The sequence below is a fragment of the Miscanthus floridulus genome, chromosome 8 (assembly GCF_019320115.1).
Source record: "Miscanthus floridulus cultivar M001 chromosome 8, ASM1932011v1, whole genome shotgun sequence".
In the NCBI taxonomy this organism is placed as follows: Eukaryota; Viridiplantae; Streptophyta; class Magnoliopsida; order Poales; family Poaceae; genus Miscanthus; species Miscanthus floridulus.
Window position 1 is genome coordinate 38,135,905 of NC_089587.1, and position 26,798 is coordinate 38,162,702.

General features: G+C 45.3%; 2 protein-coding genes across 3 annotated transcripts; both read left to right on the top strand.

The window, feature by feature from the left end:
- The first annotated feature begins 1,668 nt into the window (after window positions 1–1,668).
- On the top strand, window positions 1,669–4,202 carry LOC136471671 (uncharacterized). The gene is made up of 3 exons (XM_066469412.1): window positions 1,669–2,023; window positions 2,150–2,312; window positions 3,975–4,202. The coding sequence occupies exons 1-3, from the start codon at window positions 1,893–1,895 to the stop codon at window positions 4,200–4,202; spliced, it is 522 nt and encodes a 173-aa protein (XP_066325509.1). The 5' UTR covers window positions 1,669–1,892.
- A 5,097-nt stretch (window positions 4,203–9,299) lies between these two features.
- LOC136471672 (E3 ubiquitin-protein ligase GW2-like) lies at window positions 9,300–16,395 on the top strand. 2 transcript variants are annotated; one of them, XM_066469414.1, is made up of 8 exons: window positions 9,300–9,678; window positions 11,343–11,394; window positions 11,476–11,521; window positions 11,612–11,693; window positions 11,805–11,967; window positions 12,066–12,168; window positions 12,351–12,417; window positions 15,553–16,395. In XM_066469414.1, the coding sequence occupies exons 1-8, from the start codon at window positions 9,475–9,477 to the stop codon at window positions 16,123–16,125; spliced, it is 1,290 nt and encodes a 429-aa protein (XP_066325511.1). In that variant the 5' UTR covers window positions 9,300–9,474; the 3' UTR covers window positions 16,126–16,395. The 2 variants fall into 2 exon arrangements, with proteins under 2 accessions (XP_066325511.1, XP_066325512.1); XM_066469415.1 differs by having other exon boundaries at window positions 15,556–16,395.
- The last annotated feature ends 10,403 nt before the right edge of the window (window positions 16,396–26,798 follow it).

Consider the following 26,798-nt stretch of genomic DNA (forward strand, 5'->3'; position numbering starts at 1 on the left):
CGTTTCGCCCAACCAAAGGCCAACATCTCGTCACCGTGCGGCGCAGGAGCTTGTCACCACCGGCTTCGTTGCCGTCAAAGGCGCACGCAACAACAAGCATGAAGCACGTGGATCTACCAAGGTCATGTTATGAGCCGGACCGGGAACAGGAAAGCGAGGCGCGGGAGGAAGAGTGGCTGATGCTGGGCCAAGATAGTAGTTTTCGCTTTGGGCCGTATTTCTTATTCGGGCCTGCGGGCCTGTGCTCTGAGTATAAAGCCCTGTATCGCAAAGGGAGAAGGTATCGAACCTGAACCTGTAGCCGTCTTCCCTAACAAAACTCTTCTGAACCTTCCCCTATTGCTGTTCTTGCTCCTGCCCGGGATTCCTTGCTTCCCTTGTATCCAATTCCGTCTGTTCTGAAGAATCTATCCGGTTACTTGACTTCAATCATTACCAGTGTTCCAGTTCGTTACAGGTCATTGGCCACTAGACAGTAAAAAAATGACCGCGCGCAGACAAGCAACAACGAGGCGAGGAGAATCATGGTGTCGAGTGGGATAGGGTCGCACGCGAGAGAAGAGTGAAGCAATGAACCATTCGTGAGAGAAGAGGGGTTAAATGTAAAAAAAAAACATGTCACACTAGCATGCCACATCAGCATGAAACTCCACTGGCATGGACCTAAGGTGCTGCACTTAACAAGTTTAGGAACCCACAAATGCATTTTTCAAAATTCGTGGACTTAATTGAGACACTCTTACAAGTTTGAGGGTCGCTAGTGCATTTAATTCTATTTAAAGTGACAAACCTTAGCCTATGCATTTATACTCACCCTAAGCCTGCACCGGAGAGGAAGAATGTGACTAGGGTTGCGCCGAGGAGCTCGCTGGCGTTAAGATTCTGACGAGGTTAGGGATTTATTCCCGGCGACTCTAGAAGAGGGTTCGAGGGGAGGCGACCGCGACACAGCGGTGGTGGCGGGAGAGACGGTAGTGGGGCGGGGCGACGGGAGAAGGAAGTTGGGCGGGGCCGGTGGCGGGGGCGTCACGGCATAGCTCGCTGGCGCCCTGCCCTGGGATTAGGGTGGGCGGGGTTGCGGGTGGTGTGGCGAGGCGGCTCGTCGCACGGCCGCTGGTGGTGGGGGCGGGGGCGACGACGATGTCGGTGAGCTTGCGTGAGTTTAAGGGATGGAGGGATCGAGGGACAAGGGCGGGAGGTGGTCAGGGCGGCGAGGCGGCGGTCGCCGGTAGTGGAGGGGGCAAAAGAGAAGGGGGGCAGGGAGGAAGAAGAAGGCGGAGAAGAAAGCGTGGCGAGAAGGAAGACGGATCGCACGCTCCCAAGCACACGGCCCGTCGCACATTAGCGTGATCTATGTGGAAAGTGCATCTCGCTTACAATTGAACTGTGATTAACCTCTATCGGGCTTCCAATTGGCAACTTGTATACTTGCAATTTTCCTATTATTACGGCGCCTAGTTCTGTAATTTTCTAGGTACTAAAATATTATTTAATTAATAGTTCTAGATGTTTTTGAGAGGAATAAAAATTCTTGATAGACAGTCTCTGATCCTGAGCGTCCGTTTTTGTCTAGACGGTGACGCCGCGAACATTTCCCGCCCAATCAAACCCAAACCCCCACCGCTCACCGCCGCTGACGGCCGCCACGATGGAGCTGTCCGCCGCCTTCCAGGAGCGCGTCCGGCAGATGGAGGACGCCCGCAACCACCGCCTCGCCCTCCTCAACGTCTCCTACGCCGCTCCCCTCCTCATCTCCCTCCTCTTGGAAACCCTCCAAACACTGACTCCCCGGCCTCACCGCGGCGCCTCTTCCCTCCCCTTGCCTTGATGCGCAGGCCGAGAAGGAGATCCAGGCCGCCAAGCTCCGCATTCTCTCCGCCAAGCTTGCCGCCATGCGCCGACTCGAGTGCCGCCGCCTCCTCCTCGAGCGCCGCGCCGCCGACCTCGCCTCCCGCGCCCTCGCCGCCCGCGCCGACATCGACGCCGCACGCGCGCGCCGGCTCCTCGTCGCCCGCGACCTCAGGTAGGCAAAGGCAAGCCACCCGTGATCCGATTCGCCCATCTCACTTTCTCTTCCTCCACCTGAAACTCCGGGCATTTCGTTTTTGGTTAAGATTCAAACATCTGCATGCTCTGATCGGGCGCGCAGCTCGGCGAGGGGCGAGATCGAGGAGGCCCAGAGGAGGGAGGAGGACTGGGACCGCTTCTACGAGGCCAAGAGGAAGGAGATGGAGGAGTTCCAGGCGGAGTCGCGGCGGTTCGAGGCGGAGACTCGCGAGGAAGTGCAGAGGCTGAGGGATTCGGTATCTCAAGTATGGTCCCGATACTTTGCATCCATAAACTATGATCTGTTGAGCTCATCACAGTTCCTAGCTTGTTTAGCCTAATTAATTGCAACTAGTTGCTTGGCATCTGGGTGAAACTGGTAAATTGTTACTTATTCTGTTCGCTTGAGCATGCTCAAATCAAACGGCAATAATAGTGCAGTGGTGTTTAATATGCTTTGGTCTGATCTATCCAGTAGCCTGTCTTCTCGGTTCAAAACTAGCCAGTAGCCTGTAGTTTATTGAATATTGATTGAGCTTTGTTGGCTTGCCCGATGGAATGGACCACAGTCCACAGGGGAACCTGGAAGCTAACTCTTGCCATCTAGTCCAATTGTTGCCCTGCCATTTCATTGCATTTCAGATGGACCGGATCAATGCGGGTGATAAATTCTTGGGCCATGGTTGTTACCTCCCCTGAGAAGGATTTGAATTATTGTCAAAACTGTGTTGGTCCGCACCAACATGTGTCGCTTCACTATTGAAACAACGAACTTATCAGCCGTACCGTTTCAGCGATATAACAGTGTTTTTCTCTCACAACAAATCAGCATCAGCATCAACTGTTTTTTCAGCCAGCCGAACAGGGCCAAAGAGCATGGTTATGAGTTATGACTGATGTGAAGATCAATAAAGCCTAACCTGTATCTTATTGGGTCTATCCCTTACTAAATTATATGAACACTAAACAAGAATGTGTTATGAACTTTTGGTGTCAAATGGTCTGCTGATATATATATTCTAATGTCTCTCTTATATGTGTGATGGTAACATCGAGAAGGATAGGGCGTTATTTATGGTTGTACTTGGATCATAAGTTATTTGTCGATGCTAGATTTGTAAAGAGGAACTTTCCTGGGTAATTTTGTTTTATTAGGCCTAGGTAGCAAGAAATAGCTGTTCATGGAAGCTGTGTGTGTGTGTTCATCTCCGTGGATTCTCTATCAGTCTATCTTATCAAGTAACTATTATTTTACTTGCCCGATACAAGAAAGCAATTCATTGGGAATCATGGACCATGGTCTGCACATAACCATTAACTTCACAAGCATACAAATAACATTAATATGAATTTAAAAGACAACCTGTTCTTGCATATAAGAGTCTGCTCTCCTAAGAAATTGTTGATTGGCCCATCTTGTTAGGTTTGCAGTGCAATAATATAGCACAGTGGCGAGGAACTATCTCAAATGGCATACACAGTTCAAGATCTACAGACTTGAGCTAATGAATAGAGAGCCATTGCTCAAGGACGTGTTCGGCCGGTACGTATTATTCACTGTTTTGGCTGGAAAATACTGTTCATGCTGGAATGTTGTGAGAGAAAAATACTGCTCCGGCTGGAAAAATAAGCCGAACAAGCCGGCTTCTTTCCCAGCCGAACACAGATCCCACCAAGCACTTACAGCTATATTATTTTCTTGTATTCAACATGTTCGCTCGTTGGTTTCAGCCAAGGCTTATCAGCCATGGTACAGTGTTTTCCTCTCACAACAAACCAGCATTAGCCGGGCTTATCAACTTAGAAACCAACGAACAGGCTGATTGTCTGGATCGCTGTGCATTCATATAGGGCCGAATTACTCTTCTGCTGATGTTGTGAATTTGTATCTGCTTCTGATTAACGGATGGTTCCTGTAATGGCTACAGCTGAAATCTGCACTGCAAGAGCTGCAGAGCAGCGCGATGTACTCAAACAACACGGAGATTGCTGCCGCAGAAGCTAGGAAGTCTGATCTGACTGCTAAGAAGGCAAAGCTGGGCGAGAGCCTGGCTTCAGCCCGCCAGTTCAGAGCGCTGCTTCAGCAGCAGCTCCAGAAAGCTTTTCAGTCACAGGTGGACGATGGGGATCAGAAAGAAGCTCAAGCTACCATTTGAAGTACTACTTGCCTGTTCGGGAGGCCATAAACGATCATGAATTATTTATTGCTGGCTAGTTTGGTGTGAAAGAAAAACACTATTTCTGGCTGAAAATTTACGATCGTTTACGAGCAAGCGAACAGGCTCCATGCCATGAGGAAAGCGAGGCCGCCTGCATTGGTACGCCCAGTGACTTCTTTCGGTTTCATGCTTGATGTTATATCTGTATCGGTTGTACAGGTGGAAGAAATCTGGTTGTAGAGGCAAAAAAAAAAATCTGGTAGGGTCCAAGAAATACCGTATGTCATTTTGGTTGTCCACTGAAGAATACCGTATGGCACTTTTTCACGGCAATGGAAGCATGTTACTCAATTGATACTTCATTGCAATTGCAACGCTTGACCAGAACTCAGGAGGCCTGTGCCTTTGCCATATGCAGCAAGTGCAAAGCATATATATACTCGCCACGTTTGCTGCAGGATCTTTGGCAAAGCGTGAGCCTTTTTCACCCGAGTGGACTGGATTGGTACTGACGCTGCAATGCAAAGTGTGCAGCGTACTCCTCTCATCAATGTGTAGGGCTAGTCGCCCCCACTTGCGTATTTGCACGCAGCCCAGAGGCAAAGTGGACGCTTTAGGTGGTGTGTGACTAAAAATTTAGGAGGTGTGTCGATAGGATATTACATGGGGTGTTTGAATACTAATAAAAAAATAAATTACATAATCCATCAATACTCCACGAGATGAATTTTTTAAGCCTAATTAATCCGGCATTAGCATATGTTTACTGTACCACCACGTTGTCAAATCATGGCCTAATTAGACTTAAAAGATTCGTCTCGTAAATTAGCCGTAAACTATGCAATTACTTTTGTAATTAGTCTATATTTAATACTCCATGCATGTGTCCAAACATTCGATGGGACAACGATTAAAATTTAGGAGATGCAACTAAACACCACCTTACTCTGTCTCCAATAATCGTTAAGACCCATTTCATGTTTACCATGCAAAAAGTTTAATACATATTTTTGTCTTCTCCAGCAATAAAACTAAAAAAAACCCTTTCTACAAATGAATATCTAGAAGAGATATACTCAGATTTAAATTATACCTCTCGTGATATCTAAAATAGATATTTTGTACTCTGTTGGAGACATTTTTAATTTAGGTCTCGTTGTGAATCTCATGTCGGAGACAGGGTTGGTTTTGGCGCCACCTCTCCAACTACTCACGCACTTGTACCATCTCGTTAAATGCTGCTACTGCACATGAGGAAAAGCTTTTCTTGCGATGTCAGGTACGAATCGTCCGTGCATTGTAGTAGCACACAACGAAATGCGGCTGTAATTCATAAATTCTGGCAAATAAATATCGTGTCAGGGGATGGATGCAAAGAAAGATACAGAGCACAGTTAATAGAGTCACGATCATGTGCACACCAGTGTGTAGTGTCTGAGATTTAGTGTTGGTAAGTTGCGGCTCCTGGCTTCTCCACCGACTTGATTTTATTATTTACACTTAATAAATAACCTGTTTTACTTGATCAGTAGTGTATAATAGACAACTATCTATCCAAAAGTGTCTGATATATATATATAAGGATTTATTGTTTTGTCTATAGTTTTGCTAGCTCCATGTGTTAGAGAAAATGTATGGGTTTAGCTCTGTATATTTTATCTTGCAAAGTATGGATTGCAGCTTGCAGGTTGTTACAGTATGCAAAGTGAAAAAAATGTATTGAATTGTCACAATACAAAGCAAATTGTGCCTCCCTCCTATAATGACAAATACTCCACAATCTTAAAACACAAATAACACTTTACTACTATATATTTGCCCTTTGTTTTTTAGTGTTCTCTTTTTTGTTATTTGAAACCCCTAATTTCATGCGTCAAAGATGAGCTCTAAAGGCGTATTTGGCACTGCTCCTCGACACGTGCACCGCGGTTGGAGCCAGATCCCCTGAGTGAAGCTAGCTTTCATGGCTCCATATTTTTGCAGCCAAAAGCACTCCTCGATGCGAGGACGTTTAGTGCAGCTTCGCCTGCTCCACTACCGGAGTCGATGGCTAAGCCAGGAGCCGCAGCTTTGGAGCTAGCAAAATTATAGACAAAACAATAAATCCTTCTATATATCAGACACTTTTGGATAGATAGTTGTCTATTATACACTACCGATCAAGTAAAACAAGCTACTTTATAGATTGTAAATGATCGAGTAAAACAGGTTATTTATAAAGTGTTAATAATAAAAATCACACTCCATTACAACCACTTAGATAACCCTTCTTGCACATAGGGTATTCTAGTCCTCTACTCATGGATTGCATCATATGTACGATAATTCTCTCAACAGATAATAGAACATGTGCACTCTGGACTATCTAGCCATCAATTGCCGGGGGCGAAGCTAGGCTTTTTAGCATGTCCTTTGCACTAAGGGCTCTTTTTGGAAGGGATTTATACATGATAAACACAGAAAACAAGAAAAACACAAACAACAGGAAAAAAATTTAGGTTCCAAAAGGGGCCTAAGCATGCAATAGAAACTTCAAACAAACCAGTGACTTGGGGTGTTCATCATTGTCGTATCTCGATTCTTTTTTCAATCAGCAACACGCATATACATCCATCTTTTAGATAGATAGCCGTTACTCACATTGTAGCAATGAAAAACAACAATGTACACTAACTAATCAATAAAAATCAAACACCTATAGTTCACTTCCATCATAGAACACACATACTCTGGATTGTGTACCGGGAACTATTACTGGTTAGCACATGCTTGTAAGAAGCCAGTCTTCCTTTTCAGGCATATGAGAAATTAAACCACTTGTGCTCTTATATCTTAGATCTTAAGTTCCCCTCTCAAGCAAAATAAAGCTAAATATGATAGAACTATGAAGCACGAAATAAATACAATGCTACTCATTTCCATCTCTATCTTTCTTTCATCAACGTGCATGTATGCCCATTATTTGGATAGATAAATCATCCTTCATGGCACTGCCAAGAAAATAAAGTTGTGTATAAATGCAAAACCACAAAACACTCACGTATCCTTAACTCTATTTTGTCACAACATCTCTCCAACAATAGATGCACTGTAATTTGTATAGCACCAACATTGAACAAATTAAATCAAGTTTAGAGGAGAATGATATCTTCTCTTTTTTCCACACTAACCAGAAACCTTGTTCGTAATTTACTCCTACAGAAAATCATAAATACCAAACTGGTACAATTCTCTTTTTATATCACCTAAACCTTTTTCATAATTCACTACGCATGCAATAGAAATAGTTCTAATTAGACGTGCTAATTTTGGCAGCAGCCGCCGTTGTTGTGGTGCTGCTTCAAGTTTCTCTTTGCTATCAATGTTAGCTGGCTGATGCCTTGTAGTTACAGCCTGCACTGTTATAGCAAAAATCACAGCCGATCAGAGCCAATATCAAATGGTTAGTGACTCAAGGGGTGAGCACCGCTACCATGTCTTAACCACTATTTCTATCAACAATGCAACACGTTTGTCCACTTCTTTACATAGGCAAACTGTTTTGTAGCCTACCAAAGAAAGCAAGTCGTTATGCATACTTACATCATCAATGAGCGCATGGTTTGGACTTGTATACAACCGGTGATAAACCATTCACAACATGGTTGCAAGATTATTCTTCCTTTTAACAGGCATGCGAGCAATTCAACCATGGATGTGCATCTTGAGTTCTCATGCCAAACCTATAGAACCATAATCAATATAGATAATAACACATTCGATTAGTCTTGAATCTAGAAACCAAAAACTAAGTAGGAATAATGGCCATGCAGAAAAGAAATACAATGTGTCATGCATTTCGATTTACCTTTCTACGAGCATATATGCATATATATTTTTAGATAGATAAGGCACCCGTTACGCCATCGTCAAGAAAAGGCGGTGTGTAATAAATACAAATCGATAAAAAGAACCGTGCAATCTTATCTTGATCTCTATTATCTCTACGCCGTATATTGTCCAACATTAAAACCGCGCCAAGTCACCTCCTTTTTGCTAAAGTGGCCCAAAATCTTTTTCGTAATTCACTCCGGCACACAATCGCAGATATCAAACGGCTCGGTGGCTGCCTACAACTTCACTCCTTCCTCATCAGTGGAGGCTCTTGTCCGTTGCAAACCGCGGCCCTTGCTGCCGGTGGGGAGGGTCCGCCACCCGCCCTACCTGTCCCTGTTTTTATTATGGGGGAATTCCTTGTGTGCCATAAAAAAAAATCGCAATGCCCTGTGTGTCTTTGGAAAAGTTCAGCGGTCTTCAGCGCCACTGCTCTAACTTTTTTGTGCCCTCCATGCCACTGCCGTTAGTTTGAGCTCTAACGCCGTCAAAACTGCAGGTGTAAAAAGTCGAAAATACCCTTAAGTCTAAATATGTCATTAATTTTTTTAGCATCTTAACGACTTCAAATAAAAAAACTCAAACTAGAAAGTTGTAGATCTCGTCGAGGTCTATAATTTTTATATAAAAATTATTTTCATTTAATTTCGTAAAAAATGATTTGATATGATTAATATATCTTAGAAAAATCATATCTTTTTTATGAAATTAAATGAAAATAATTTTTATATAAAAATTATAGATCTCGACGAGATCTACAACTTTCTAGTTTTGAGTTTTTTTATTTGAAGTCGTTAAGATGCTCAAAAAATTAATGATATATTTAGACTTAAGGGTATTTTGGCTTTTCACACCTGCAGTTTGACAACGTTAGAGTCTAAATTGACGGTAGTAGCATGGAGAGCATAAAAAAATTAAAACAGTGACGCTAAAAATCGCTGAACTTTTCTATAGATACGCGTGACATTGTGATTTTTTTTTAATGAAGAATTACCGCAGCAGCAGGTTTACAGGCGGAGAGAGGGAAGGGAAGCCGCGCCGCAGTCTCTCTCGCAGCACAGCGGCAGTGCAGAAGCTGCTGCTGCCCCTGCCCTGCCCTTTGCCCCTGCTGCGTCCGTCGCGTGCAGCTGCAGCGTGCGGCCCGCTTCTCTTTTGCTCGCCTCTGCCCACCCGCACCGAGGAAAAACCTTTTTTTTTAAATCACTCCCACTTCGCCTCGCCCGCTGCTACAGCGCATACGCCCCCCCTCACCCCTCCCTCCCGTTGCGTATACACACACCGTATGTATCTACGGTGACTCGGGGGGCACGCACGCAGTGGGGTGGTGGGGGGCAGCGACCGAGCAAGGGTTTCGTCTCCGGCGGCTGCAGCAGCGGCGGGGGCGGATCTGGGAGGGATGGGGAACCGGATAGGCGGGCGGCGCAAGTCCGGGGTGGAGGAGCGGTTCACGCGCCCGCAGGGGCTCTACGAGCACAAGGACATCGACCAGAAGAAGCTGCGCAAGCTGATCCTCGAGGCCAAGCTCGCGCCCTGCTACCCGGGCGCCGACGACGCCGCGGCCGGCGGAGGGGACCTCGAGGAGTGCCCCATCTGCTTCCTGGTAAGCACGCGCGGGGAGATCTCCACCCCCGCCCCCTCTCTCTCTCTCTCTCAACCCCCCCCCCCCCCCCCCCCCCCCCCCCCCCCCCCCCCCCAGAATTTCGGCGGCGTCTGCTGTGGCGCGAGTGCCCGACCACGGGTGGGGGCTTCGGCGGGGGGTTACTGACTGGGTCGATTGGCGGTTGATTCTGTTGGATTTCCGTGTGCCGTTGCCACGATTCTGTTACTGGTTGGGGAGGTCGATGAGCGTGCACGTGGTTCCAGATGCTGTTCTGGAACCTCCTAGGACCAGGGGGTTTCAGTACGCTTAGCCACGTTTTCTAGCCTAATAGCACAATTTGTCGACTAGTTCTGCAAAGTGCAGTTACAGTGGCGTCGTATATTTGTTCTGTGCGCATGCCTTGTTATCTTCTGCTCTGCTTCTGTAGGAGTACGTGCATTGTTGTTAGGGATATTCCAGGGGCTGTGTTTCCACAAGGTCGTAGGACCAGCAGAGGTTTAGTACATTTCCATGTTTTCAATGGCGTGGCTGTTTTTGCCTGATACCCCAGAGTTGCCAACAAGTAAGGCAAAGTGCAGTAACGGTAGCATCATTCTTTGTTCTGTGTATATGTCTGTGACGGTATCTGCTGCTCATGCTCTGCTAGGACATCATACTGTATATACATACATTGTGCAAATGCCCTGTTCACTTGGCTGATAAGCCATGGCCGAAAGTACTGTTGGCTGATTTGTTGCGAGAGAAAAATACTGTTCGTTGGCTGAAAAAGTACGGCGTATAAGCCAAGCGAACAGGGCGTTTCGCCCTGTTGTCCTAAGATTGTTATTACACCACATTTGATGCTTTGATCATGTTGTTTGGAGAACTTCCTGAATTTCTTTTGGATGGCTAACTGCTGTGCTATATGAGGTTTTGAGTGCCAATGCCCCACTGATTTTAATTCCTAGAGCAACATGGCCTAAGAATGTTCTACTATTCTATACTCCTATGTGATTGTAATGTTGTAACAGGCTTGCACGTCGCTTGAAATGGGCAGTGGTACTTCTAGATGCTCCTGAGATGGGTGTATTACGAGCCTTGCAAGAAACTGCTTTAGTTCCATACCTAATAAGTAGCTCTGTACCAACGTATTGGGTGCTTTTCTTTAGTTCCATACCTAATAATTAGCTCTGTACCAACGTATTGGGTGCTTTTGTCTCATGGTTGTATAATTGCATCCCTTATCTCATCCTCAATGTGAATGTGGTTATGCTCTTGTTAGCTGGGATTTTTAATCTCATTGCTACTGTAGTACACTCAATGATTTGGATGTGCCTGATTCTGTTGTATGAAATTTTGTTCTATGTTTCTGGTAGCTTGTAAAAAACTGGAAATGGCGTTGATTTTGTTTGCATCTACATGGCTTAGTCAGTTGTTTTGGTGTTACTATAGTTGGACAGGTGCTGCAATTCTGTTGCATTTTGGTCACTAGCTTCAAAAGTACTTGAGGAATTTGGTCAATGGTAGTGAAGAATAAGATGGTCTATTTTGTTCTTAGAAGTATTTTGGCATTCGGGTTAGTTGGCTGTTTAACTAATCAGATAGAAACATCAGTTGCTTTGTGCAACCACTGTGTTATTTCTCCTTGAGTCATTTCCTAATAAGATTGTTTTCATTTGTTGCAGTACTACCCAAGCCTCAACCGTTCAAAGTGTTGCTCAAAGGGGATATGTACAGGTAATGCATCCATCCTACTGTTAATTTAGCCATCCCACACCTGCAAATAACCTTTGCATATCCTGTTTGACATTTTTACAGAGTGTTTTCTTCAAATGAAACCGACTCATACTGCTCGGCCTACACAGTGAGTATCCTTTATTTCATCTTGTCTTAGTTTCATACTATTTGGTGATCTACAAGTCTTCTTATGAAAAAAAAACTTGATCACTGAAAGGTGCCCATTCTGCAAAACGCCCAATTATGCTGTGGAGTATCGTGGTGTGAAAACAAAGGAGGAAAGGAGCATAGAGCAGTTTGTAAGTCGTATCTTTTAAATGCCTGCATCTTCCATTTATGCATTGCCAACTTCTGTACTGTCTTTAGACTGCAATCTGCATTTGCTGTAACTTATGTATAACATATTGCAGGAAGAACAGAAAGTCATAGAAGCACAGTTGAGGATGCGCCAAAAAGAACTCCAAGATGAAGAAGCTAAAATGAAAAGAAAACAGAGCAGGTGTTCTTCTAGCAGAACAGTAACCCCAACAACAGAAGTTGAGTATCGAGATATTTGCAGCACATCCTTTTCAGGTTAGCAGTGGATGTAACTAATATGCTCATTTAATAATGCTATCTTTCTGCATTGTAGTCTTATCACTTACACAGCCATAATGTCATGAACTCTGTAGTGCCATCATATCAATGTACTGAGCAAGGAAATGAATGCTGTTCATCTGAACCTTCATGCTCTAGCCAGGCTAACATGCGGCCTTTCCATTCTAGGCACAACCGGTATGTCATGCTATCTCTTTGATGTTTCACATGAAACCATTCGATTTTTGTTTGTTGTAACTTAGAATTTGCAAGGTTTAAATATTATACTGAACTTGATCTTTTATTTTGACAAGAAATTACGTTTAACTGTTGAGATGAAATTGGCATCTAACAACTGTGCCACTTGTTTTTGCTGACAGTGATGATAATGTTGACATGAATCTGGAGGATATGATGGTTATGGAAGCAATTTGCCGTTCCATTCAGGTTAGTGGACAGGAACTATTTTGCAAGATGTGTGCAGTTCATGACTTGAATAATACTATGAATGCTGATTTATATTGGTTTTCTAAGAGCTTCACATGGACCAACATTTCCCTAAAATAAATGTTTACCAGTTTCAATGTGCAGCATTTGTTGTTAAAGAAAGCATGGTGAAAGCTATATGCTCTCTTAGAAAGTTACAGAATTTGTATTTTAAATAGTTATATGCTCTCTCTTATGAGAAAAAAGATTGTGTGATAACATGTTGCATGTTGATAAACTTTTGGCATGTGTTGCAAATCTCACATTTGTTTGTTGTAATGCTAATATGTGCAAGAAATTTGTAGAAAACAGTCATGCTACTGGGTAGTATAGGGTCTATGAGTATTTCCTCGCCCTTCTCTCTCTTTTTTTTTTTTGGTAAATAGCCCTTGTCAGCATTAGTATATCCATTTAACAAATATTTCATATTAACTTTTAGTCGTTTTCTGTGATCCAGAGTTTGGCTGTTCATGTTTTCATTTGCTACGAAATCTCAGCTCTATCTGTGTTCTGGATATCAAGTTGAATTGATCGTGTTATGGCGATTGCATGAGCTAACTGCAACTCCAGATTGTTCGCCAATTCTGTAGATTTCGAACATGATTTGTTTTTTGTGTACTAGTTTAAAGAATGGACTCATCGGCGATATGGTTTTGTGGAATGAATGTGTCGGGGACCTAATACCAGGGTACCCCAGAAGGTGGAACCGATGACCACCGAACGTGAAAAACTTCTAGATGCATAAGGGCTCCATGTCATCCCTTGTTCGAGTGACAGGAGTTCGGTTCCGCCTCGCCCGACACCTTCGGGACGGGCTCGGTCTCGCCCGAGGGCCGAGGGATAAACTCCGCCTCGCCCGACGCCTTGAGGGCGGGCTCGGTCTCGCCCGAGGGCTGAGGGATGAATTCCGTCTCGCCCGACCCCGGAGGGGCAGGGTCAGCCTCACCCGACGCCTTTGTAGGATAACCCTGCCTCGCCCCAAAAGCTCAAGGCTAATCTCCGTCTCGCCCGACGCCTATAGGGCGGGCTCGGTCTCGCCCGAGTGCCGAGGGATAAACTCCGCCTCGCCCGACGCCTTGAGGGCGGGCTCGATCTCGCCCGAGGGCTGAGGGACGAATTCCGTCTCGCCCGACCCCGGAGGGGCGGGGTCAGCCTCACCCGACGGCCCAGAACGAGCCTCGCCCTGATCGATATCTATCCCTCATAATGATGGGTACAGGACGAGACAAGACGTTCGGGTCAACCATGGCTCCAACGACCATACCCTGCGCCCTGGTAGGAAAAGGACTGCCAGGGAACGACAGGACTGATGCTTTAGACCCTTCCGGGCGCCGCAGAGCCCAAAAGGTATCACAGGTGCGTGCACCTCACCCTGTAGAGTTGTAGGCGCCGCCTTCAGCTCTGGGACACGGAACCCGACGAAGATATACGACAACCGCTACGCTCCAGGAAAGGATTTGCTATCTCCACGAACGATGGGTATTCCGTCACCACACGGTGGACCCGAGGGAGCGGCGCCCGCTTCCCGACCCCTCAGGTCCTCCCAGTCAGAAGGCCTTGACCACGGCGTTACACCGGACCCCGACCTCGCATTCTCCCGACGAGGACTCATGAGAACCAGAAGGCGTGCGGAGCAAGGCTGGGGGAGGCTCATAAGTCAAAACCACTGTACTGCAGCCCATACCCTGCGCAGGGCAGCATTCTGTGACTAACCTGACATCCTACAGAGACATCGACAACATTGTAAACACTTATCTTCCTTCGCACTCATCAGAGTGGAGGACCTGACCAGGTAGACGTGAGCCACAAGACTAAGTAGAGTACGCGTCCTGGAGCCCTTACCCTTGTAAAGCCGGCCCCTTCATCTATAAAAGGGGATGCGCTTCTTCCATCAAGGGGGACCGAAGAGAAAAAGAACACCGAACAAGAGAACGCACTCATACGCACAGTCAAGCGGCTACGAAGCTCTTGACCACCTTTCAACCCTTCCATCAGAGACTTGGGACCAGTCCCTCTCTCGATAGTTTGTACCCCTTACTACAGATCGTTCACGGTGCTAATAACACGAGCAGCAGCAAACTGGACGTAGGGACGTTCCGCCCGAACCAGTATAAATCTTGTGTCCTTTAGCGCACCATCCGAGCCTAACGCGCATTACTATAAATTTACTTGCCGGTGCTTGTACGAAACACCGACAGAATGTAATTAGGTCTGTGGGATAAAGCAAAGTTTTCTTGCCTTCAACCACTACTGTCAAAAAAAGAGTACAAAAAAACTTCCCATATCCATAATGCTGGCTAATACAACTCTTTCTGAGGTAATTAGTCCATGACGGGGCAATATCTGTTCTATGCATCAATTATTGATATATGTTATTAAATCTGATGGGTGTTCTCGATACTGCACTGTGGGAGTTTGCTTCTGACATAAGTGCCATATTTAGTATGTGCATACACTGTTGGAGCATGAATTGACAACTATGTTTTCTTTCATTTCATTTGAATAGCCTATTTCAGGGCATTTGAAGGTCGAGTAGCTAAACTGAAATTATAGTGGATGTTCTCTGTTTGTTTAATGAGTTTTGTGTACTGTTGTCCAGTAAGCCATAGTTCCTTCTAAAAATTGCATGGTGTTCCCAGTTGTGTGCTTGTTATTTCTCAGTGCATGCAAATTGCAAGCGACAACCAACCATTGACATCCAGCTAACATAGAACACCCGAGGGCTGGGGTCAAGACTCATCAAGGGTAATGGCACTGCTGCTACTTACGAAAGACCAAATATGTAACCATACATAGTATCAACTGACACGATCTCAAGGACTTGGCTGACCTTATCAGGGCACTATCTATAATAAATGACAAACATCTAAGATACTCCCAGGCTGTTTGTCATTATAATACTTAAAATTTCTTTGCATAAAAAAATGTTTTCATAAAACAGTTAATGGTAAGATTGATGAGATTCTTCAGGAACACCTTTTGAGATCAATTTTTTACTTGGATCAAATCCAAACAATAATCTTGGCTTTGAAATTTATGTATTTGCTAAGTGAAAGCAAACTCTATATCTGTTTCTTATTTGTTTCTTTACCTTAGCAGGAACAAGGACATCTAGTGAATCCTGTTTGTGGCAGCTACTTTCCTGTAATCGAGCCACCATCACGTGAAAGGCAGGCATTTCTTCCAGCTGCTCCTCTAGAAATGCCTCATCCAGGTGGATATTCTTGTGCAGTTGCGGCTTTGGCTGAGCACCAGCCAGCAAGCATGGATTTCTCTTACATGGCTGGCAGTAGCACATACCCTGTCTTTGACATGATCCGGCGACCATGCAACATGTCCAGTGGAAGCTTGTGCGGGGTCGAGAACAGTTCACTAGACACCTGGAGCGGGATAGCACCAAGTTGCAGCAGAGAAGTGGTAAGAGAGGAGGGAGAGTGCTCAACTGACCACTGGTCGGAGGGTGCGGAGGCGGGAACAAGCTATGCCGGATCGGACATCATGGCGGATGCAGGGACCATGCAACCGCTGCCCTTCGCTGAGAATTTCACCATGGCTCCAAGCCACTTCCGCCCAGAGAGCATCGAGGAGCAGATGATGTTTTCCATGGCCGTGTCACTAGCAGAAGCTCATCATGGTAGGACGCAAGCGCAAGGGCTGGCATGGTTGTAAGTTGTAACACTAATTTTGACGCCTCGGTGCCCTGCCCGCTTTCTGTTGCGCTGCCGTTCGACTTGCCCCCTCCCTGCTTCTCTGCTTTTTCTTTGCCACCCTGTTTGGCATTTTGCTCTTTTTTTTCTGTTCTTTCTTTTTGCATGTGTTGCTTCATGGCTTGATATAGATCTTGCTATAGCCCTCCATTGTCATTGCTTATATGTATGTAAAATGGAATATGTGGAAATAGGAAAGAAAATGGGTCAAAAGTTCTTTTGCCGGTGGGATGCGCAGTGTGTTTTCGCATTGCAAAGCATTCTAAGATCTTTCTGGTTTCAGGTACCTCGTGGACCTGGAACGAGCAATCTAACTATTCTCTCCGTTGACATGTTCTTGGATATGAGTAGGCTACAGCAGGTGGGGGTGTAAAGATGTTTGTTTGTATGGGGAAAAAAAGACCATCTAGACATGTTTTTCGATCTATTTGTGGATTCTTCTGATCTCTTGTAGAACTACTTTTAGTTGTACTAGTATGACTTGTCACTTGTCAGGCAGACAGCAGCAGCAACAAAATTATCCAGCCGTACCACAAGTAGTATAGGTGTATTGGCATCGAGCATGTTGGAACCGATGGACAGACTGAGGACAGTGGGCAGAGATTGTTGCACACGATTCCGGATTCCAAGCCGTGAGGTTGACAAAAGGAGGGAGGTTAGGTTCCCTTCTTGGAGAGGAGCCGAGGAGGAAAGAAACCTCGGATGCCGACACCAATATGCAAAGCTGACCGTACTGAAACATGGGCCCTGTTTAGTTTCCTCCCAAAACGTCAAATTTTTCAAGATTCTTCGTCACATCGAATACGAAAACGCATGCATGAAGCATTAAATATAAATAAAAAATAAAATTAATTACACAGTTTAGACAAAATCTACGAGACGAATCTTTTAAGCCTAATTAGACTATGATTGGACATTAATTGTTAAATAATAATGAAAACGCTACAGTGTCGTTTTGCCAAATTTTTCGCAATCTAAACTGGGCCACGGTGGTTCCGTGTTTGGTGCGAATCTTGTAGTGGTACTACTACGGTTTGGTCTGATTTTCCACAGAAACTTGTGCCCCTTGTCTAAACGTGAGCCGAGGGCCAACCATACCTTTTACGAAAGCGTTTTTGGGTAAGAAATGAATGCGGCTTGTAGCTTGAAATGCGGCCCATTGAGCCACCGTGTGGGCAGCGCAAGGGTTTGCAGTTGCAAAGCGGAAAACGACTAGCCCGTGCACGCGTGAGGTACGCGTCAACAGAGTCTGTAACTCTGAACTGATTAGAAAAACTATTTTGAGAAAACGTGATGCGAGCATCCGATGGAGATCGTTCCGCTTCCGCGACCACTGTCTACGGCCTTTTTGGCATGGCTCACGTGCTCTAAAGAATCTCTTGGAGCTAGCCATTTCAAGCTCTAAAAATCATTTTTTCAGGATTAGGTCCACTTTTGGCCCCTCAACTACCATGTCGGTCTAATTTTGACCTCCAAGTACAAAACTGTCTGGTCCAGGCACTGGAACTTTCAAACCCGTTCAGTTTTAGCCCCTCGGCGCGGTTGAGGCGGTTTGCGCTGACGTATGCCTGGTTTTGACTCGCCACGCTGGCATTGACGGCCACGTAGGACGGCCGCGCGGGTCAAAACACGAGCCGGCCCGCTCAGCTCTGTCTCTCCCTCTCAGTTCCTCTCCCCCGAACCATAGACGCCGTCGGCGCCTCCATCGCCGTAGCCGCTACCGCATCCTCTCCTCCGGTGCCTCCGCGTCCACAGTTTCCCCCTCCGCCTGGGAGTCCTCCGCTGCCACCTTCGCAGTCGTATGGGCTTGGAGGATTGAAACGAACACGCTCAGGTACGATTGAATCCGTCTGTATTTCTAGATGTAGGGATGGAAGTACTCTTAGGTTAGTTACCTCGAATCCAGTGGCGGATTCAGAAATGGGTTAGGAGGGGGGCTAAATTATTGTAGGCTAGAAATTTTACTAACATACACCTTTTAGAAGGCTAGAAATTTTGCTAAAATTCAATTGCAGAGCTGTTAGGAGGCGCTGAGGCTACATTTCGGCATCGTCGAGTGGGGCTAAAGGCTATTTGCTTGGGCTCCTCTTGCACTGCATAGCAGTGCTATTACTGAAGATTTTGGGCTATGCCCCGGGCTGCAGCCCTAGCAGCCCGGGCCCTGAATCCGCCCCTGCTCGGATCCGTAGTCCTAAGACTCTACTATCTGTTGTAGGAATGGACCCTTTGGAATTTCTTTGTGTTCGATTTCACTTTGGTGGCGAGTTTTTCAATGATGGGAAGAAGCTTCATTATCTAGGTGGAAATGAGGAGATGTCATTCATCGAGCGTGACAAAATATCTTTGCCTGAAGTAATTGGACACCTTAAAGACCACTATAATGCTTCAGAGCCTGTTCTTCTCCATTGGTTGTTCCCTGGCAAGGATTTACTGAATGGGCTCAGAGTTTTGGTAGATGACAAGGCTTATTTGGACATGTCTGAATGTGTTACTGATGGAGGGGTTGCAGATGTATTTGTTGAGCTTATTGAAGTGAAAGCTGATGGCATGGAGACTGAGGAGGAAGAGGATGGAGAGGACCAGTGTAGTGACTGGGAGGAAGATGCTAAAATAGAGAGTGAAAGAGCAGACAGTGAAAGCACTGGGATGAAAACACCTCATGAAGACAATGTGGTGGTTGAGGATTTGGCTATAATAAACATGTCATCACCAGAACAAGGGAAGGACTTAGTAGGTGCTACTAAGTATTTGAATTGGGTTAGAGAGAAAGAGGCTCCTTACATAAGTTGGTTATGCAAGAAGAAGTGTCTGTTCATGAAGAGGCTCCTCTACAGAAGGAACACAGTTCAAATATGGATGATTCTAGTGACCAGGATTACTTGCCTGGTGATGATGAGAGTAGTGGAGAGGATGAGGAAGTAATCCAGATTAGAGTTGAGCTAAAGGAGTTAAAAGAAGAAATTGAAAGCTGGAGGCATGTTGGTGGTTGATGAGGAAAGGCATGAATTCAATGTGGAATGTGCTAATGAAGAGGATGGTTGTGATTCCCATGCTATGAATACTGATAAAGAGGATGATTCATATGATGAAACATCTAATGGAGAGTTGGTTAGGAAGGAGAAGAAATTCCCCAAGTTTGATGCCAATGCTCCAGTGCCGGTATTCACTATTGGGATGGCTTTTAGTGATAAGTCAACATTCAGAAAGGCTGTCATCAAGTATGGGCTGGTAGAAAGGAAGGTGATTAAGTTTATGAAGAATGAGAGCACAAAGTGTAGAGCAGTTTGTTCATGGCCAAAGTGCCCTTGGGTTTTGCATCTGTTAAAGACATCAAGGGCAAGTAGTTGGCTTATAGCCACATGTAGGATAGACAACTCTTTAGTGACATCAAGGAAAATAGCAGATAAATATGAGAAGTTGATATTGGCTAACTCACACTGGTCAGTTGAGAGTATGAGAGAAACAATTCAGGAGGAAATATTTGCAGATGTCAGTATTTCAAAGATTAAGAGAGCCAAATCAATTGTGATGCAAAGGATGTATGATGTAACCAAGGGGGAGTATGCTCTGGTGTTTGACTACCAGCTTGAACTACTAAGAAGCAATCCTAGGAGTACAATAGTAGTGAAGCTTGACACTGAAGAACTTGAACCCATGTTCATGAGGTTTTATGTCTGCTTTGATGCATGCAAGAAGGGGCTCATTGCTGGTTGTAGGAAGATTATTGGACTAGATGGCTGTTTTTTAAGGGATTAACCAATGGAGAACTGCTTTGTGCACTAGGTAGAGATGCCAACAATCAAATGTACCCAATAGCATGGGCAGTTGTAGAGAGGGAGACCAAGGAGTCCTAGGACTTTTTTTATCTTTGCTGAGCACTGACCTGCAGTTTGGTGATGGTGATGGCTGGGTATTCATTTCTAATCAACAGAAGGGGCTCATCAATGCTGTAAACAAGTGGGCACCTAAGATGGAGCATAGGATGTGTGCCAGACATATCTATGCTAACTGGAGGAAGAAGTTCACTAACAAGAAGTATCAGAAGCTTTTTTGGAGATGTGCAAAGTCTTCATCAATGAATCTATTCAACTACAACATGAACAAGCTAAGAGAAGAGACACCACATGGGGCTGATGCTATTTTGAGAATTGATCCTAAGCATTGGAGTAGAGCATGGTTCAAAATTGGGTCATTCTATGATTTTGTGGACAATAACATGTGTGAGTGCTTCAACCACTAGATTCTAAAAGCAAGGTTCCTTCCAATCATAAGTATGCTTAAGGTATAAGGCGCCAAGTTATGGTAAGAATCTATGAGAATAGGAACAAGGCAAAAAGGTGGACAAGTCTCATCTGTCCAAACACCTACAAGAAGCTGATGACATATGTCATAGCTAGTGGGTTCTATCATGCTATTAGCAATGGCAACAATTGCTATGAAGTAACCTACTAGGATCACAGATTCACTGTGAATTTGGATGAGAGAACTTGCTCATATAGGTTCTAGCAGTTGTTAGGTTTGCCCTGCCCTCATGCTATTTCCTGCATTTACTATGCATCCAGGCCTTTAGAAGAATTCATAGTCAAGTGTTATTCTGTTGAGGAGTACAACAAGACATATGCACACTGCCTGCAACCAGTGGAAGGCAAGATCTTCTGGCCAGTATCAAATAGAGAAAAGCCATTGCCCCTAGGTATGTAAGGATGCCTAGAAAACCAAAGAAGGAGAGGCAAAGGCAAGATGGGGAGAAGAAGAAGCCACCTAAGGTAAGCTATCCAAGAAAGAAACAACTATAAGGTGCATAGTATGTAAAGGGATTGGACACAACAGGACAACTTGTAGTAGGACTTGTTCTAGTAATGCAAGTGGTGGTGCATCACAGTATGCTAAAGGAAGTGGTGGTGCATCATAGTCTGCTAGAGGAAGTGGTGGTGCATCACAGTCTGCTAAAGGAAGTGGTGGTGCATCATAGTCTGGTAGAGGAACAACTTCAAAAAGAAAGTTATGCCCTTCATCTACTACTACTAGTAGCAAAAGACATTGTTCTCAGTCATCTGTTGACCTCAATGTAAGTTTAACTGCTTATTCCATGTGGTCATCCTTAATAGTAATATACTTTCTTTGTCTTAGTTATATACTTCCTTTGTCTTGCAGGATGGGCAAAAAGCTATGAAGTCATCAGCAAGAGTGAAGACAACGCCGAAGGAAGGGGCTCGGGCTAAGGTCACCCTAGAGGCCACTATACTAGGGATGTCTAGAAAGCACTGTAAAGCAAGCCTCCAAGTTTCAGGTGCATCTACCTCTAAGGTTGTTGTGTCAGCTGCAGGACCACCCAAGCAGATTTATCTAGAGGAAGGAAGACCAAGTGTAGCTGATCATAAGGGAGCCACTCCTTCTACCTTACTGCTGACAGGCCCAAATCCTTGAGCCTATGTCCGTGTCTGTGTGTTATCTATGCTATCTAGAACTTCATGTATGTGTCAAATATTATGAGTCTGTGTGTGTGCAACCTAAACTATTGTAATAAACTTGATCTTCTGTTATTGTGTTTATTATGTGTTAATCACTGAATGACATCATGTTAATCACTGAACCTGAACTGAATGACATCCTGTTATGATCTGTGATCCTATTTATTATGTGTTAATCACCAATTGAATGACATGTGCTGTATTGAACTGCAGTCATCTCTTTGTGTAGACGCCATCAAAAATTTGACAAAGCTCACTGGTTACACATATAAAAGGATTCATGCAACTGAAACATTTCACTAAAACATTAGGATATGAGCATTGACCTGATACTCATACATGGTCCAGAGCATTATGCTCATGCATTAAGCTGATACACACCCCATAATAGTACCAACAGGTTTCCAGTACCAACATGGATCCTACTAACTACAACTACAACTACACCAAGGCTAACACCACATTGACTTACATGATCCAAGTCATCTAGGAAGCAGCCACTAATGCTACACACAAATAGAGCACCAAACAAGAACTTCCTCTCCTTCTCCAATGTCCCTATCCTCACCTCTAAGTCAACTCTAGATTTAGCTCCCAACTACAATTCAGCTTGCATAATGGCCACATCTCTCCTAGCTACAACAAACATGGCCCCTCTGTCTTCATTGTACCTGACAGTGCCTTCCAGCTCAAGCTGCAGTCTTTGATTCTCCCTTGTTGTGCCTTCTAGCTAAAGCTACAGTCTTTGATTCTCCCTTGTTGCACCTTCCAAGAGTCTTGCAGTCTCCATTCTTGCATCTTCCAAACTCTGTTCAGCTACTCCAGTTGCACGCTTCCAGTACTTCACTGCATCTCACAAATCAAGCAGAAGTTGCTTCTTGAAACTACTGTTTGGCGGATCCACCCAACTATAAAAGTCGCAACCACCATCCTATGAAACAAACCAATAACCAATAAATCAGAAACACACTCAATCACTGATGCATCTACAGACTATGAATCACGAAGAGAACAACTTACACAAGCCCGTGCACACTTCAGATACCGCAATCCTAGGTTCAAATCACTTCAAGATATGAACCTAGCAGCTTTTGCACCGCATTTGCATAGCACTGCTGGGGTATACTCCAGTGGTCCTTCACAATAGGGGATGGGTGAGGACGAATCGCCATGGGAATCGCCATGGCGACGCCATCACGATTCTTGGGTCCCCAAACTTCATCTGGATCCGCTTGAGGTCACCATATACGACTATGAAGGCGGCGACGGAGGACTCCCAGGCGGAGGGGAGACTACGGATGTAGAGGCACCGGAGGAGAGGATGCGGTAGCGGCTACAGCGATGGAGGTGGCGGCGGCGTCTAGGGTTTGGGGGAGAGAAACTGAGAGGGAGAGATAGAGCTGAGCGGGCCAGCTCATGTTTTGACCCGCGTAGCTGTCCTACGTGGCTGCCAATGCCAGCATGGTGAGTCAAAACCAAACACACATCAGCGCAAACTGCCTCAATCGTGCCGAGGGGCTAAAACTAAACGGGTTTCAAAGTTCCAGTGCCTGGACCAGATGGTTTTGTACTTTGGGGTCAAAATTAGACTGACATAATAGTTGAGGAGCTAAAAGTAAACTTAATCTTTTTTTAATTAAAAAATGAAGCAACAAAAATTCTTGGGGTTAGAGATATGGGAACACTAGAGGTATTTAGTTATACAGTTTTGATACTATTTTAAATTAAACGTTAATTAAATCATTTATTTTATCCTACAAACTACCAAGGTTTTTGATTTCTCATCTTATATTTGCATATATAAGGCTGCTTGTTGTCTTGTAAAGTAGAGAACAGCTTCGAATTCCTAGGTGGGTGTGATCCTCTAGATTTGTTAGACTCTTGTGCATTCTTTTTCCATAGCTGAGAGTCTCAAAATGCACTTGGTGCCATTGAATTTAGGTCCAAATTATTAAGGCTCCACAAAATCCAAGAAGGACCAGGTCCACTTGCTTGCGTTTGCAATATAGTGCACCAATCGTGGGGCTCCATTCTCAGTTTCCCCTGCTCGTAGCACCATCATCACGTTTCTAATCTACCAGTGTGCCCAAGATGATGACACTTTGTCCCGTCCGTGCACCAAAGTCGGAGAAAGCATGAAGCCTATGGCGCCTTTATATTACCTCGCAAACAAAAAATCTCTGTGAGCAGTGACCAATCAAACCAAAATCGCCTTTTAGTTTTTCATTTTTGCTGGATGCGGCAATGGCCACATAAGAATTAGGCACTGTTTGGTTCGCAGAGAATGATGCCCTGAAACTATTCCTACCAGAAATCCTTGTGTAATTTGTATAACAAGTCTTCACCAGGAATAATTCCCCACCAGGAACGAGCCTAACCGAACGAGCCCTTAAGGTTCCTTTGGTTGCACATCATTTCACTTCAATCTGCACGGGGTGAGACACATGAAAGCCCTATTCATTTGAACTTTATTAGCCATGGTATATTATTTTTCTCTCACAACAAATTAGCTTCAGTCATCTTATCAACAGCAGAAACCATCAGCCGAATAGCTCAAAGAAGACGGGTGGATTGAAGTGCAACCGAACAATCCTTAGGACAACAAAAGCGAAGACAAGCATGTCCTATATGTCCCATCATATTCTCATCAGCTAGCAAATTAAAGAACAAGGCTAAAAATAGAGCAAAAGCTCTCCTAAAGTGTGAGTGTGTTCGGATGGGTACCTCGTCACGCCCATGTCAAATTTGTCTTGTGTGAGCTCTGTTATCTTTTATCTAAATGTTAGTATATGGGAAGCAGCGGCTGTTAATATTAATCGCCTCTTTTTTTACATGGTTAGTACCGGGCAATGATGTGTGCATAGTTGAGATTTGAGGAGTTTGGTCTCCACCATGTATGTACTATGCATCGGAGATTTTATCGCGACAAATCTAGAAAAGAAAAACTCTGGTCTCTCAGTTCTCATAGAATTTCTGCGTCTCAAAAGGCCACAAAGAGTTATACTAGTATTATTTAGCCAAATGTTGACAAAAGAAGTTTTTTTAGATTAACCAAAGCTAATATTAACCATGAGCAAGATTACAATCGTTATATATATGATATCCCATAAAATCTAAAGGATTATAAGCCACTCCACCACCGGATTTTCTCGAGAAACCAATCTAGCACTGTCGGTGCGAAAAGTGATCAACAAGTAAATATTTATCATTTTGCCGCACGTTGTGATCGGATGTGGCCTAGCACTCAATGACACAGGGTTTATACTAGTTCATGCAACGTGCCCTACGTCCAGTTCGAGTTGGTTGGTGACTTTATTACTGAGCCCAGGTGCTCCAAGTTTGTTGTGGGGTTACAAACGAGTAGAAGTAAGAAGGGGTGTTAGAGGTTCGGTCAGACTCCGGACTGGACTGAAGAGCCGAGAGTGACGGAAGTTCCTACGTGCACTAAGTATTAGAACGTATGCTCTGTGTAGCTTTAGAGTTCTAGAGTCGTGAAGCTGTTCGAGTGCTCATAATGTCTAAACCTAGCAGAGAGAGAGTCAGAATGATCCGTCTGTCGTCCGTCCTCCTTCTAGGAGGGAGCGCATCCCCTTTTATAGGTTTAAGGGGATTGCCTTACAAGTGAGAGAGAGAGTGTGTGTGTGTGTGCGTGCTACCTAGTCTTGTTGCCCATATCATCGGATACAAGATGGTTTGTCAACGCCCATAATACTGTTGATGGCCAGATGCATATGGCAGGCTCCATCGTGTTCTTCTGGTATGGCAAATGTCGGCGCCTATCATACTGTAGGACAAATGTCGGTGCCAACAATACCGTTCATGTTCTGACATGTCTGAAAGGTTGCAAAGCTCCCTTCTGGCATGGTCTGACAGTACTGTTCTACATGTGTGCAGGGTACGGTCCTTGGTATTGTAGTTGACTTGAGCGCCCTACCTTACTTGCTCCACCTGTTTCTTGGGTCCTCACCGAGCGGGCGTCTCCGGTCAGTCGTTCCCAATCAGCTCTGACTGCGCCGATCGGCGAAGAGCTATAAGTAGAGGTTCAGTGTATTCCTGGTCGAAGTCGAAAGCGAGCGTTGCCCCCTCCTTGGCCAGGCCTTTCGGTCGGAGACGCGGGTCAGAGTCAGAAACAAGCGTCACCCCCTCCTTGGCTAGGCCTTCTGGTCGGAGACTGAATCGCTCTTTTAGCCTGTCGTTTAGGTATCTAGGCCAGCCCAGGAGTTGCGCGTCGTTCACAACGTCGTCTGCTGGGCCGAGATTTTGCTGGGAAGCGGGCCCATTAGAGACCCCGGGTTTATGAACCCGACAGGAGCCCCCGAGCCCCTGGGCGATTTAGGTAGAATCGTCTAGGGGATTTTTCGTTTTACCAGCGGGTGCGCGCGAGCACACCCGATGGGTGTAGCCCTCGAGCCCCGGGGCGATTTGGGTATGATCGTATGGGGAATTTTTTGACTTGCCAGTGGGTGCGCCCGAGTGCACTCGGTGGGTGTAGCCCCTGAGCCTGCGTTCGACTAGTGAGTCGGTTGGAGGCTGAGTATCTTGGTATTCTTTCCTGGGGCCGCAGACTCCTGTGTTTTTGCCATTTGGGGTGTTTGCCCATGTTGGTCCTGCCTACGACCTACGTGGTCGGTTGATTTTCCCGAGTCGGCGTCGGGCGACCTGAGCCCCTAAGCCCCGTTGGGTTCGGTAGGGGTTGGTCTAGTTCCGTGCGTTACCCCATCCGCGGTTTCTACAATCGGAGGGGCTGAGCTTACATCGCTTGCCTCGATGGCTCGAGTGACGCGCTCGGTGAGCTCACTAACGGGCGTGTTTGAGCGGAATCCGGGTTCGTCGTTCATAATAGGGTCAGCATGACCCTCATATGGCATTCCACTACTCCTTAACTCACCTCCCGATAGATGCTTGGGTCGTTTCGGAGACCGACTCAGGTGGCCCGCTGGCCTCCCATTGATGGAGATTCTATGGGCATGGCTCGAGGTTAGGATCGAACGAGAATGTCGAGATGACCCTGTCTGCTTCTGAGCATACCGGGCGAGGGGCGCTGGGGCTCATCTATGTTTTTTCCCCTGGCTCTATTTGATGTGAGGTGGCCTCAAGCCCTGATTGGTCATCGCTCATGTTGAATGAGGCAACTATCACTTCATGACGCAACACGAAGCGTTGT

Coding starts and splice junctions, on each gene's coding strand:
- LOC136471671 (XM_066469412.1), top strand. CDS start 1,893: ATGCGCCGACTCGAGTGCCGCCGCCTCCTCCTCGAGCGCCGCGCCGCC. Junction 2,024..2,149: donor CTCGTCGCCCGCGACCTCAG/GTAGGCAAAGGC, acceptor TCGGGCGCGCAG/CTCGGCGAGGGGCGAGATCG. Junction 2,313..3,974: donor TGAGGGATTCGGTATCTCAA/GTATGGTCCCGA, acceptor TAATGGCTACAG/CTGAAATCTGCACTGCAAGA.
- LOC136471672 (XM_066469414.1), top strand. CDS start 9,475: ATGGGGAACCGGATAGGCGGGCGGCGCAAGTCCGGGGTGGAGGAGCGG. Junction 11,522..11,611: donor CATACTGCTCGGCCTACACA/GTGAGTATCCTT, acceptor GATCACTGAAAG/GTGCCCATTCTGCAAAACGC. Junction 12,418..15,552: donor CAATTTGCCGTTCCATTCAG/GTTAGTGGACAG, acceptor TCTTTACCTTAG/CAGGAACAAGGACATCTAGT.